General features: G+C 39.1%; 1 protein-coding gene across 1 annotated transcript in view; it reads right to left on the reverse strand.

The window, feature by feature from the left end:
• Positions 1–2,678: 2,678 nt before the first annotated feature.
• mgat4c (mgat4 family member C) overlaps positions 2,679–14,792 on the reverse strand; it is a 66,059-nt gene continuing 53,945 nt past the window's right edge. Inside the window, exons 3-5 of the mRNA XM_072385270.1 lie at positions 6,811–6,962; positions 4,412–4,559; positions 2,679–3,898 (exon numbers count right to left, since the gene is read on the reverse strand). Coding sequence (XP_072241371.1) covers positions 2,742–3,898; positions 4,412–4,559; positions 6,811–6,939 — 1,434 coding nt within the window. The 5' untranslated portion in view covers positions 6,940–6,962 and the 3' untranslated portion in view covers positions 2,679–2,741. The remainder of the gene's footprint in view (positions 3,899–4,411; positions 4,560–6,810; positions 6,963–14,792) is intronic.

Below are 14,792 nucleotides of genomic sequence, written 5' to 3' on the forward strand. Positions count from 1 at the left end.
TTACACAAACATGGAAAATGTTCAGGTTACTTTAAAAACGTCTCGCCAAACTGCTTTGAGTATCCCCTAGATGATGAGTTAACATGTCATGTGATGCATTAATTCTCACACGTTACACTCACACTCTGTGTAAGAACATACCATAGCGCAAGGTGGATATTTTAATCAAAAAGCATCTTCAGAAGAGAGCCAAGCGAGTTTCCCCGGAGCTGCTGCAGAGAGTGGGAACCGAGAACAAAGATCACAGAGGGGCAAGCATGTAGGAGCTGCAGGAGTGAAGCTATGAGAGCGCAACATCAGGGAAAAAAAACAAATTGAGATCCTATTGCTCCGGGGAAGATGTTGTTTTGCTGGTGTAGGGAGCGAGGCAAACACAACCCAATTTACTGAGGGGGGGGGACAAAAGAAAAACAAAACAAAAGAATAGACCTGGACTCTTCTTCACTGTGCAGTCTAATCTCAGCTCTTGTAGAAGATGGGTGAAAACAAACATAGTTCCCAGTCAGTCAAACATAGTTTGCCCTGGCAGAACATACAGTTCTACTGAAAGTCGAGTCACAGAAACAACCAGGAATGTGAAGAAAGCAGGCAAAATTGCTTAAAATACACAAAGATTGGTGTGATATGACCAATATTCAAGGCAACATTGACCTCTGCCTTTCTTGTGGGTTTCAAAGGAGTAACAATAATCAGCACTGAAGAGGGGACGTTGTTCAAGAGAAACCCCGGGGCCACGTTTCTGTAGGTTCAATATCAGTCTGATAGGTTGTTTTTAAGGAGAATTGTTATCATTAAAAGTATGTCTCTGAATAGGTATCATCCCTCTTCATTTGCAAACAATTCTAAGTTAAAAATATTCAACAAACTTAACAAAACACAGTAAATCAGTATTACACTCTTCCCCCAACAAGATTTGTGTTCATTACTCACTTTAAGCACCTTTCTGAGGAGCCTTCAGAAACATTCATACATAACAGCTCTTTCAAGCTCCACTAATGTCTTCTGTTATCATGGCTGAGTGATATGACTGAAATATAATATGATCATATCAAACCAATAGGATGAGAAATTGACAAATAGATATATAATATGACTAATGTATACAGTCATACATCAATGAAGCTACTCAATGTTGTGTTTAATAATTTACACTATAGTAAATGAGTGAAACAAAACCAGTAATGACACTTCTTTTCTTGTCATTTAACTTTAAATCAGTAAAGAATGAGACAGGTGAAAATTCTAGATCTTGGTTCATTTCGGCAAATCTAACGATAATGTCCAAAGCAACTCTGTTCCATCAGCCTCTCAAATACTTTAAAAACTTTGCCGGAAGCCCATAAGCTCCCACTGAGGATGAGGTCCCAAAGTTTTACAAGTTTCTTTAAAAGAAAAGCATATCACGAAAACAGCTGGATGCTGTTGTATTTTAAGGAAATCTCACAGGAGGAAACGCTAAATTACTTGTGGATGATTTTCTGTGGTGGCTTAATATATTTTTTGTTTCTGTCACTGTAAGCAACAGCAGAAAGTTAGTGAATAGTGGGATTGAATATTGTTTGGCTCATTGTTCATGGAGTCTTGCGTTGCTTCAGGGACACAGACAGGTCACAACTCCACCACTGTCCATTCATCCTCAACTCTGGTGTGTCCCGAAACATCAGCCCGCTTTACACCCAAGGGCGGCATTCATTCAATCTGCCAGCTCTCTGCTCACTACATCACTCGTCTAACTGGCTATTCCAGCTCGTAAATGTATCTTCCCACCTCCCAAGCCTCCTGTTGCATTTGACAATCGTTTGCTTTCCTTCATACTAGGTTTATTCAGTTGCTGTAACTGACTCAGCTGTGTTTCAGGGTCGAAGGACAGACTTCACAGATTGTTCTAAAGTATCCCTCCAGGAGACTGGATGCTTAATACAGATGTGAGTTAGGTGACAGGTTAACCTGTTCTGAGTGAAATTGAATAGGTTTTGAACTACGGATACAACAGGCTTAAGAATATACATTTTGTCAGCCTTTTTCATGGGATTTGATTACAGAATGAAAAGATAGAATATCTATAGGGTTGCAGGAGTCTATCCCTGCTGTCACAGGGCAGGGTACAACCTGGGACAACTGGACAAGTTGCCAGTCCAACACAGAAACAAACTATATTGCAGTCATGGCAACAGTCAATTTAGAATCACAGATTAGCCTAGCATGCATATTTTTTAACTGTGGGAGGAAGCTGTGGAAAATTCTATGGAGGAACAGGTAGAACTCCATACAGAAAGATCACAGCTGAGGTTTAAACTAAGAAACTTTCTGTTGTGGGGAGACAGAACCAACCACTACACCACCATGCTGCCGAATAACCTGAAAGAGTGTAACACCAATTCAGTTTTGGGAAAGTATATTTGTTATATAACAACCCAATACGATCCTATTGTGATACTGAATTATCGCCTAGCCCTATGATGGCAACTGCTATCAGGTAAAGGCTACAAGGTACAATGAATAAACCAAAAAATAGTTAATGACTACTCTGAGGTCAGCTGAACAGTCATTGAGACTGACTGTGAGGATAGATCAACTTTTAGATATGAAAATAAATAAATAGATAAAAAAAAAACAATTTGATTTGGCAAAATGAGTATAAATAAATACATACAAAATGAACAAATAAACCTGGAGAAACATACAATACTAAATAATAAAAATCTTTGCCTCTATGACATACAAGTCCTTGTGTATAGTCCTCATTGGCTGGGTGGTTGTGTAGTCCATAAACTTATACTTCTAATAATGAGCCATTCTTTCTGACTGGCAGTCACCACAATGCGAACACACTCAATGTCAAAGGCAATCTTGTGGTCAACATCTTGAACCTCAATGTTGCCATTTTTAAACTCCCCTAATGTAATGTAAGAGGAACACTGTTTCCCTTTTTTAGTTCCAACTAATTTCTCTCCTACTTCCACAGCGCCATGGTGAAGGAAGTCATTCTGTCGGTCGTCAGATCCAGTAGCGATCTTAATTTTGCTAATTTTGGTTGATTTGTTAAAGACTATAACAAAGAAATCTCCAGTCGAGGGTGGCTTCCCCCAGAAGTATTCGTCCACTGTGCTGTAAGCCTTGGTGGCATCGTAGTTTTCAAAGACATTGATGTTTGTGTAAAGGCTGGCAGGGGGGTTGTCAGGAATGTCTATGGAGTCTTCCTCAAAATCATCATCCTTCAGCTTGTTCTCTGCTCCTTTATAGGAGGAGTAGTAGCCCATGTGCTGGAACAGTGAAGGTTTGAAGCGGATCACGTCCTTCTGAGCCAGCAGCCCCCTGAAGTGGATGAGGAGCCAGTCGCAGGGCATTTCCTGGTAGAACATGAGGAGAAAATGAGCCAGACGTGGCAGGTCTCTGGAGTGGTACAGCTTCCCGATGTAACCCAGCTTAGAGAACTCCAGCATCACCCAGTAGGAACCTTCTCTGGATGTGATCACCTTCTTCAGCGCGGTCAGGAAGTTCCTGGAGCAGCGCACATCGTCCTCCAGCATCATGTAGAAGTGTGACAGGTTTGTGCAGAAGTTAAGGAGGAAAGCGTAGTCCACATTCTGCTTAGAGCGGAAACGGACCCGGTCCTCTGGGTCATTGTAATTCCTTTTCAACCCGTCAAGAGATGGATAGTACTCCTCTGGGGCCTGGATGACCAGGAGGCGTCCGGCTATGATGTGGTGAGCAAACTTTCTGGTTATTTCCTGGACCAGGTTCTCACACCAGACCAGGTCAAAGTCTGCCAGATGGACCACAACCACAATCTCTTTCAGTTCCTCGTAACTGGACTGATCAAAGATGGATTTGATCGTCTCCAGCAGGTAGTTTCCTCTTTTTCTTTTGACTGACGACAGTCCAATGGTGAGATACTCTGTGAACAAAATATAATATTCTATTAATCACTATATGAAACGTGACGTTTGCAGAATGCAAATAAGAATACAATGACCTCCTTAGAACACAAGCCTCAGTAAAGCATACTTATAACTAAAGTGTGTAAGTATTTGACATTGGGATCACCACGGTAGAATTACTGGTCACTTCTTGAGCTTTCAAGCACCTCTCATTGTCTTCATCAGTGCATCTTCTAAAGACAACCACCGATTATTACCTCCCTTAAATTCCATCTTGTGCCATCTGCAACTGAGAGACAGCTGGATGAGTACATCAGCCTGTGGAATCGTATAAGCCATGTAGCAACTCTAGAACTGGTGCTTACTACTGTTGAGGCAAAGAATGTTTGTGTACCAGTTTCACTTTATTTTTTTAAAGCTTATGACACAGACACATGTGACAAATGTGATTTTATATATTCATAGCTCATGATCACTTATATGAAGTAAGTCAATGAAAATTAATTTTTTTAAAGAAGCACCTGACTTACTCTTGCGGTTCAGAGGGGTTCCAGCGAGATAGCGGTATGTAACATTAATGGTTCCAGAGAAATTACTAAGGTCTCTGAAGGTGTGACCATATCGTTCTGAGCTTGGCGGATGGACTGATGCTTCCCTGAGCTGCCTTTTATCGCCTTCCTGGAACACAACACGAAAACACACATTACGAACAACAAAAAACAAAAATTGAACAGCAAATAAAAGAAAAGGGGAACAAAACATCTTTTTAAAACCTTCACTCTAAAGTTTTGTCCAAATTTGTGAAAAAAGTACTTCAGATATACCTGAACTAATCCTTAATGTTTGGAGGAAAAATAAATCAAAGCTTTTCCAGACAGTTTGTAGAGTTGAGCAGATGGACTTCAGAAAAGCACCAGTGAGATGAACACGCAAACGGCCCATTAATAATTCAAGTGACAAACACAGATAATGTACCATGATCACCACATTTTGATGGCATCATGAATAAGAAATAAATCATCTGGATGATTTCAACTTGGGTCCATGTTATGAAAATTTAAACATGCCTTCCTTACAACAAGTCATTATAAAAGGGAGAAACAATGGAACTGTGAACACATAGATCACATTTGAATTCAGTGACATGTTTGATCACATTCCTTGTTTAGACATCAAGAAGAAACACAACTGTGCAGAGAGTGTACATTTGGAGAATGCTGAGAAAGAGGTGCACAAAAACTGGCATAAAAGGGTTCCAGTTTTTCTCTAAAGTTCTATCATCTGTTCCAGTGTGGGAAATACTGGAAAGTCAGTAATCTTTTCAAATTAAAAATTTACTGCCAGACAGATGCATCAGTCATGCATTGTGATCCAACAGAATGCGCTGTAGAGTCTGCTTGATCTGACGCCTACTCTGGTAACCTCTAAGTAAAATAAGCCAATGTTATGTTTGCTATGTTGATTCAAAAATGGGGGAAACTAGTGAGCAAAGCTGTGTTGGAGAGGCAGTCATGACACTAAATTATCTGAGAAGCGATGTTTGAAATTCTTTTGGTTTTCAAACCATAAACAGCATCATAAAGAGCAAAAATAAGGTACATTTGTTGACCTTGTAAAGCAGCTGTTTCACTCTACAATGACAAAAAAATCTGCAGACTTATCTGTCCGCTTGGTAGTGTGACACAAATTAATGCTTGGTCACATTATGTTCTGTATTATTTTCCTTATTTGTTGTTAAATAGAAAAAAAAAACTACATTTGCATATTCTGTAAATGAAGTCTAAGCAAGAAGGGGGTCTCGCCTCCCTGTTGAGCTTGGACTGGGAAAAATGAGAGCTGGAAACACATTACCTCTTGTCCATTTAATTTTTCCCCTGTTCTTTACAGGTTAGTAAATAGCAAAACAGCATTATGTGCCCAACATAATTTTGGCACAACAAGAAGGCAAATGCCAGTTTTTGGTTATGTTGGGCTACTGTTCAGGAAATAGCATGCTAATGTAGTGCACCATGCATACTATGGGTGCATGGTGCTGTGGGTTTATGTGATACGTGTCTTCCTTCAAAGTTCTCTTATGAAAATGTTTGCTTGGTACTCTCCTGTACATTTGGTAATTAAATTTTATAAAGATGTTGTTTAAATTTAAATTAAAGATGTGTTAAATTTGTTCAAATTGTGTTATGCTAATCTCATTGGCTCAGTTGTTTTTTCAATAGGATTTCATATTGTGTGTCTAAGTTGTTAGCATCGTGCTAAAGAACTCTTACAGTTCAGCCAGTTCACCTGGAATATAATAGATAATAAGTGCATGACTGAGGCTCTAACCAGCAGACCCAAAAATGGAATTTCTGTAACTCATACCAGGAGAATATTGGCGCACAAGTCTCTGTTGTCTTTGTCTCTTTGTAATTTGTCCAGGAGAGAGATTCTTTATTGTTCTGAACTTTGACTTTTCTAATAATTTTTTAAAGAAAAATGAAAACCCTGAATGCAATCAAAATTCAACTGAAACATATAACACATGAATAAATCTCAACATTACCAAGAGCGAGAGCAGGACACATACTTTCTTCTCATTATTTTCTGGTTCTTTTCAGAGACAAAATATAATCTTGTGACAGGCTTCATGCAAACAGCATCACAGGCTTCATGCCTAAAGCCTGTGATGCTGTTTGCCACGCAAGTGAGGCAGCAGAGGCGCCACTTAAAAGCATGTCAACACAAGGCAATCAATGTCGCCCGACTGCCTGCTATTTGGGAAAGTCAAATACAGCAGGACATTTCGAGGAGCCTCGAATAAAATGCCACCACTGACAAGCTAGCAAGATATTTATGGAGTTGTATGTGCCCCATCGGGATTGTTTTAGTATTTTAAATTCATTAGAGCTTGAAAAAGTGCCAGCTCTAATACACAATGCTATTTACTAACCAGCACATAGCCATCTTCAATGTAGAGGTTTAAGAAGAGGAGGAAGGTGATGAGGAAGCCGAGAAAGGGAATAGCGGAACGTTTCCTTAGACACCTCATTTTGTCAAGGGATTTCCACACCAGCCTCATTCTGTACTCACTATCTCTGGGATCTGCAGGAGACATGCATGAGAAAAAGACTTATTAGTCATGCTTGAGTTGAATATGTACAGCTCGAAATGCAAATAATTAGCCTTTTTTGATCAAGCGTGAACAGATTAATGGGAAATTAAGGGTAGAGCCATATGACCATGTATTGTGTGATTATCATCCATGAGCATCATAATGATTCTTAACAAACTTCTGATAATTTGTGATCGAGGCAGAGGGAGAGATAATGAGCGTGGGAAAGATGTGGACTAAACAACTGCTTAACATATCACATGAGAGAGAACCTGGAGGCAGTCCAAAACATGAAAGATATTGATGTGCTGATTAAAAAGAAGCCTGGTTGTGTAAAGTTGATTTTCTTTTTTCTTTTTTTGTCCAATAATCATGAATTCAATGTGCAGCAAAACCCATTAGATTATAAGGGGCTGATCAGCAGTTAGAGACTTAAACTTCCTTGGTAACAAAAAAACTAAATAAAGTTTGAAAATTACAAAGGTAGAGAAAAAAGAGGATACAAAAGACAGCAGAGAGTATAAAATGGATTTGGAGGTAATCGTTACATAGAAACCTACTTTGGCTGCAACACAATCCGTTAATAATCCATTTTTCAAATCAAGCAACATATCAAAACATTTGTGAAAATGACAGGGATTTTTCTTTTTTTTTCTCAGTCCTTCTATTATTAATTTACTCATATATTATTGAACACATTTTTAATCCAGACTGATGTAGACAGGGACCGTTACTGGTAGAGGCAAACCCAGACGAGCATAACTTATTGTAAGTCACTTCATTTGTGATTCATGCACTGGTGCTCTCACTAAAGTTGTGTTATTTACAGCAGAACGCAAAAACCGTGTGATTATTTGGGAACATGTTACGGTAAGGGTACACGGATTATCATTAATTCATTTCAAGACAGCATTCAGTGTATGTAAGATCTAATTTGCCATCAGGTATGTACATGAATTTACAGTATCTCATGCATGCCTTAGTGTAAGAATAAAAGCTTAATCAATGCATTAATCAAGGTATTTTTTATTATCATTATTCAAGAATGAGTAACTGTGTTCACATCATACCTGCAATACATGAAATAGGCAGGAAAAAAATAGCAGTGATGGCAGTGAATGTGAATACCCACAAAAATAGTCAAAGCAACCATTCATTCTCAGGTGTAATCCATCTTTGCGACCTCTCAAATAAAGCCAACGCTTCTGTGTATTAAAGTTCAGGTAAATCAGAAATAAACCTGTCTGAAATTACAAACGCACGCTGTAATATTTCCTCACCTTTCAGCTGTGAACTAAATAAGCAACATTGTTTTAACATGTAACCTTGACATTTGCTTGGAACGGCCTGCTGTGATGCAGCTGGGACTGACACACTGGCAGCAGAGGGACGCAATCTGGCTATTTCATACCGTGGTAGCCATGCATCTGTTAATCCCAGCTGTCTGTGGTGAAAGTTTGAAAGCCACCAGGTGAATAATGAAGCTCTTGTTGGTGGCGATGCTCAACTTTCAATCACAGTGAAAATCAAATCAAATCAAATCAAAGTTAGTCTGCTGAGCCTCTACTGACTGCAGCTGGCCCTTTACTTATATGGTGTGCTAACAACTGTGGGGAGGGATTGTTAACTTTACTCTTCAATCCAATGAGCATAAATAGGATTCTTTAAACTGGTGTGGTAGCCCCTCCAACATCTGCAGTACTGTGTTTGATCTTGGAACACTTAGCTTGCTAGTGGTCAGATACACAGCTAGATGGCATGGTTGGCTGGTCCTAGGTCAATGCATTTTAGTGAGTATCTATAAGATTACAGTTTTAGGGGCAGGGGCAGTGTTTGCTTCTTTAAATAATCTCTGGGTTGCACCATTACACCCTGATTTCAAACCTGCCCTGAATATCCAAAACAGAAAAACTGTAAAAGATGTTTTCAATTGATGTCTAACATGCTTTAAGAAGTTATTGTTTGACACATATAACATTTTTTCATGCTAATCTCTGAATTTGTTTTGCTCTGATTTAAATGGAATCATCTTTATAGAAAAATTAAATGCAAATTTAGTTTCATCAATGTTTTCTGGCCCTGGATGGATGGATGGATGAACAAAGACTGACAACTTACATTGCTCTTCAAAGCCAAAATCAATTAAAAGCTGCTATAAACAACAAGTGAAATGGGAGCAGTGGGGTTGTGAGTGGTAGGCTGGACATGGCATCTGTCAGCTGTGTACCTGAGCTATCTTATACAATCAATATCCCCTCTGAGAAGTTGACGATATTCAATTTCTGAGTCAGTCATGTTAATACTGTTATGTGTACTAATAATAATAGTAATAATAATAGTAAATAAGGCTTTCTTGATCTGCGACACATGTAGGATGTCTCAATCCCCAGCAAAAATAATACAAACACATTCTGTCACAAAAGCTACATCACTTATGGTTTTAGCACATATTTATGAGTCAGTCTCAGACACAACATACTGACAAAGTTCTCATAGCAACTTCAGACCGACTGAAAGAGAAAAAGTGCATCAACAGCAGCAGTAGATGTAAACACCTGTCAGATGTAACAACAGTGTTGGTCTTTTCCTTGCCAGCAATTAGGCATCAGCATGTGCTTTTGTTCCACTGCTGCACAGTCCCCAAGATGCCTAATAGAATACAAACTACATATAAGCTAAGTTCAATGACCACACACATCGATCACTCGCACCAAGAGCCAGCTTTTCAGCAGGGATTTGACTTGTCAATACCTCTTCGTGTACACTTGAAAACTGAATTTAACATATCCATCAGGCACAGGCTCTTCTGTGCAACTTTAAACTCAGAGGCTTTTAATATGGATGGCCATTTGAAGAAAATATGACATTTAGGGCAAGTTTTTTGCATTACTTGTTGTAGAATTTGAACAAGTATGTTTTAGTAGGGAAATAGAAAGCATTATTCATTGACCCTTGTTACTTGGTGTCACTGGGTTCATAAAACTGAAATGTTGGCGGCACAATCAAGAATAACTCAAATTTTAATAAAGTAGTCGAGATGTAATGGTTTAACATTAGATCTTTACAGTGTTTTTTTTATGTTGAATAACAAACTACTTTGCATTAAAAAAAAAGAAACAATTCAGACTGCATTTTTCAATCTGGTCTCATTAGAGCTTGTTGTCCTATGCAACAATGAAAGACTGTGAAAATAACTGTATTATATTCTATCAGATTAAATCGGTGAGACAACAATAATAAGAAAAAAAAAATGTTTTCACATCCTTAAATACGAAGTCACTATGACTGTACAGAGCTATAGCTTAAGTAGAATACACTGCATTGTCTCTGCTGCATGTGTGGCATGTCTCCTGTAAATTGAAACATACTGCAGGAGCACAGCAGGTTGATGAGAAGAATCATTAGGGCAACTCAGGAGGAATCTCTGCTGATGGCTACAACAACCAGAGTTCTCCTGACAACACAGCTCAGATGGCTCTCTCTGCTCCTCAACGCCCACAGATTCCTCTTTTGTGAGGGCTCTCAGCAGCAGATTTTTCTTATTGGACCAATAAAAGCTGTGTTCAGATCCCTGGCATGTAGTAAAAGATTTTTAGTTTTTTTTCTGTATCGTTCTACAGGAAAGCTACAATTAGACAACTTCTGGGTTTCATGTTGGGAAGAAATCTGATCTCACAGACTGGAGTCTTGACTGTCAGTCTAAATGAAACAAGACAAAGAAAGGCACCTCTCTTATTTCAATAATTCAGTAAGGACTCCGAGCAGGAAGAGAATGAGATGCTCATACTTCCAAAGGCACAGCTGGGAAACATGCTTCATTCTGCTACCCTAAATTGAGGCACGGCACAGCATCGTCCACTTTATATTCTTGGAAATCGCGAGAATGGGTATACAGATCAATGGATGATAGTGTGAAGCAACTGTCAGAATCCATTAACAAGAGATGTGTGTATGTTTTATTGTGTTCGTTCTTTTGGCCTGAATGCAGACTGGAGCTGCAGCAGTGAAATGGACGATGTGTGTTTTAATGGGTGTGTCATCCTGAAAAACACACAGTCCCACACGTATTCCCAACACCATTTCAGAACACAGCACACTTCCAGAAGCCTGGAGCTGTTAAACATTCATTATGAACCACATGTAAGTGTGTGAACAGGGCCAAATAATCCACAACACTGCCTCTCTGCTCAGTTTTGCCGTCCACCACCCTGAGCCTTTAACACATTGTGAAAACTCTGCTGTCAGTAAAAGGTTCAATCCTGTTAGACTGACATAAAGGAGCTCGGTAGCAACACAACTGTGACAAAAGCCGAGCGTACAAGACAAAGACCTCAGATATTCAGTTACAAATTCAATTGTCATTGTCTTGAATAATGTTTAGTTGGATTAAGATTTCAGAAGCCTATAAATTTACTGTACTGAGCTCTGGCTGTAACAAACAGTCACACTCTGCTAGAACCTTTTGGGATAAGTCGCTTCTAGATGAGATAAGAAAATATACCTAGACAGCCTCCGAAAAATCCTCAAAGGAAAATATCACCTGTTTGTATCACACTAGCACCTTGGAATTTGGAAATTGCTCTCAGCTGAAAGTCTGCACATCAGTCCTTGACATCAAAGGAGGCTGATAGTTATGTTCTTGTGGAGACACATGAGTACTCCAGGGAGTGAAAATAATAAACATGGGACTTGGAAAATTACGTGAAAACTTGTCTCAAATTGACGATGAATTTATTTTTCCACTGTTAAAAGAAAAATTATTATCCATATAGACTTCAGGATATGAAAATAGAATTTTGGGAGGTAGAATGAGCTTGAATAATCATAAATATTATCCTGAAGCCAAAAGAGTGCATAATAAAGAAAGTCTTAACATAGTAACCATGAACTATTTTTAAAAGATGGATGGTGCTATCACCAATTCACAGATGGTTGATTTTAAGACTCGAGTTCAGCATTAAACTTTTACTATCTTCGGTTTTTACAACCAAAGGTAACAGGGATGGATCTGAATAAAGATTTGAGGACAATATGCACATGCATCACAAATCATAATGTACAATTTTAAATGATGCATAATTAGAAATTAGCCTAAAGCTGATTTGAACACCAGTTAGTAGAAAATTATCACCAGCCTATATTAATTTCTACTGCATAGAAATGTGTATTAACATGAGGGTCAATGGGGTTTGACACACAATCAAGTGTCAAGTGGCCAGTTAAAGTCAAACTGATGGCTTTTTTGCACTTGATACACTCACATATTGGACAATATCTACTCACAGAAGCATAATTTCAACATACTCTTGTTAAAGTGGTTTATTTGAAGAATAACATATTAGATTTTAGTGTTGATAGTTGGTGTGACTACTTACGTAAGTCAGTAACTTTGGTCAATATTGTGGTGTGCGTTACAAGGTGCAAAGTGCACATGTTTTTTTTTAACATAAAGAAGTTAAATGTCAAATGATTGCTTGACATTTGCTGTAAAACCCTTCTAAGAGTATTATTTAGCAACTTGGAGCTAGCTATCAAACAAATACCCGTAGCTATCAAAAAAGCTAGCTCAATGTAGCTAGTTCTAAAAGCTCATAATTCATTCATCAAGAAGCCAGAATATCTGTACAAAACCAATGCATCCATGGGGAGACCATACAAACTCCACACAGAAAGAGCCTAACCAAGAGTCAAACCAGGAATCCTTATACTGGGAGGCGACAGTACTGACCACTACACCACCGTGGAGACCAGAGTGCACATAATGACACCAATGAGTATGAAAATATAAGCCTTGTTTACGGCCTCCTTAACAGTCAGCTATTGCATCAGATACACTACATTTATTTGAGAGACTACATGATTTTCTAGCAGTTTCTCATAGTTTAGGGTAGGGTTCCAGGCAAAAACTACCTAGATAAACTCATTCTCAATGTCTTCCATGTGCCTTTGGCAGTGACTATGAAATTTAATTGATCCACGAATTGTCTTCTTTTCCCCTGTTACACTCTTCTCCTCTAATGGTGAAATCTAATGGAGGCAGACTTCAAATGGAAAACAAGGAGCTCCCCAATGCGGAAAAGGCAATTATGTGTTTGGGCCTGATGTGTAACTTTATGCCAAGCTTTTAATGACACACATGAAGCTAAACAAAACAAAAGGTGCCATCCCCTCTCCATTTGTAATGGCTCTGTTGCTGCAGAGTGGTGACAGTCCTCTTACCACTTGATTTTTGTTGAGTCCCGTGACAGTAAAGCAAAGAGCCAGAGTAAATAGAGGAATGCAAAGGACTGTGCTGAACAGCGCTGACATGCCTCAAACCTGAGTTTTGTTCCACAGTAATTCCACTTCCCATCTTCCAGAGGTTGTTCTTCTTCAGCTCATTCCCACGGAGGTGGAATGACAAAGTAAAAATATGATGGAGAACACTCGTAACCTGAATTGGAAAACAAAACTGATATAAAAAAAATCAATAAAACTAACTTTTTTTTTTTGTTTCATTTTGTGTAGTATCAGCTTAATGAATTAATTCATTTAATGCCTGCAGGGAACTGAGAAAGGCAGAATAATGAAGATGAGATTTGAAAATAAGATATTCTCTTCTCAGAGCCTGAGGTACATGCAGCTGTGAGTCCTTTCATATGTTATTCAGAAATCAAAATAACCTTCTAACAAACAATTTTCCTACCAGCTTGAATCAACACTCAACTTTTGATTTGTGCAACGTTTTTTGAATGTGAAGTTCCGTGTTTGTAAGGGGAAAATCTAAATGGGAAACTCATTGTGAATAAGAAAAAGGGAAAAGATTAATAAAAGGGGCAGCAGAAAGCAATTCTCCCACATTTCATCTTGTTATCTATTTTACATTATTTCCCCCGGGTATCCTGCACCTTGCAGATATACAGCTCGGCACAAATAATCAATTAAGCCTGCAGATTTGCAGGGATTCAGCAGTTGCTTTGTGTCAGGCCTTCAGCCACTTTCAGTGGATTTTCTTTTTCGATAAAAAGCTGAGAGTAACAGAGGCTTTTTTGTTGATAACAAAATTGCAGCATGGGGTGGAATAATGAATGTCTCTAATATGAAATGGCTGTTTTGTTAATAATTCAAATTGGTCAAAGTGTTTACCAATTACTACATTGTTATAGTCAACAAAGACTTGGTGACCCTCGCCAGATGAAATTAGGGAATGACAGTGATGGCCTTATCCATGAACAGTGTCCTAAAAAATAAGAAGCTTGAAAGCTTTTACTGGGGGGATCCACTTTGTAATTCCTATAAACCCCACATGTCGCAACAAGCTAAATGTATTTGAAGTTGCTGACCTGCCATTTCTGCAAATGTAATCTCCCAATGGGACTCATCATGTCACTGAAGCTACAACACAAACTTTGCTTCCTGCTGTGAGCTGCCAAGTAGTTTTCAGATCATGAAACAATCCCAGACGTGGTGTGCTTTACCAGCCCCGGCTGCATCAATCTCTCGAGGCCAGCCGGCTGTGCTGAGCATCCAAACAGATGTACCACCGACCACAGCAGCAGCACTGCCCTTCCCTCCATTGTCTCCAAGCGCTGAGCCTGTCACTGCTGTCAACAGTTTGAGCTCACACAGTCTAATGGGAGGAGGAGGTGTTGTGGAGGTGGAGGTAGAGGGGAGGGAGTGTGTGTGCTGAATGTGATGCGTTCCCCACGGACATACTGTCCAAGTGTACCACTTTCCCTTCACATAGCCACAACCAACTACTACATCTAACTTTTCTGTGGCCCTCACAGGGAAGACAAGCAGTGACAATGGTGCTTCCAGCTGTTCTCCCAAAAAAGAAT

This window comes from Leuresthes tenuis, unplaced genomic scaffold (genome assembly GCF_036924035.1).
Source record: "Leuresthes tenuis unplaced genomic scaffold, fLeuTen1.0.hap1 SCAF_5, whole genome shotgun sequence".
In the NCBI taxonomy this organism is placed as follows: domain Eukaryota; kingdom Metazoa; phylum Chordata; class Actinopteri; order Atheriniformes; family Atherinopsidae; genus Leuresthes; species Leuresthes tenuis.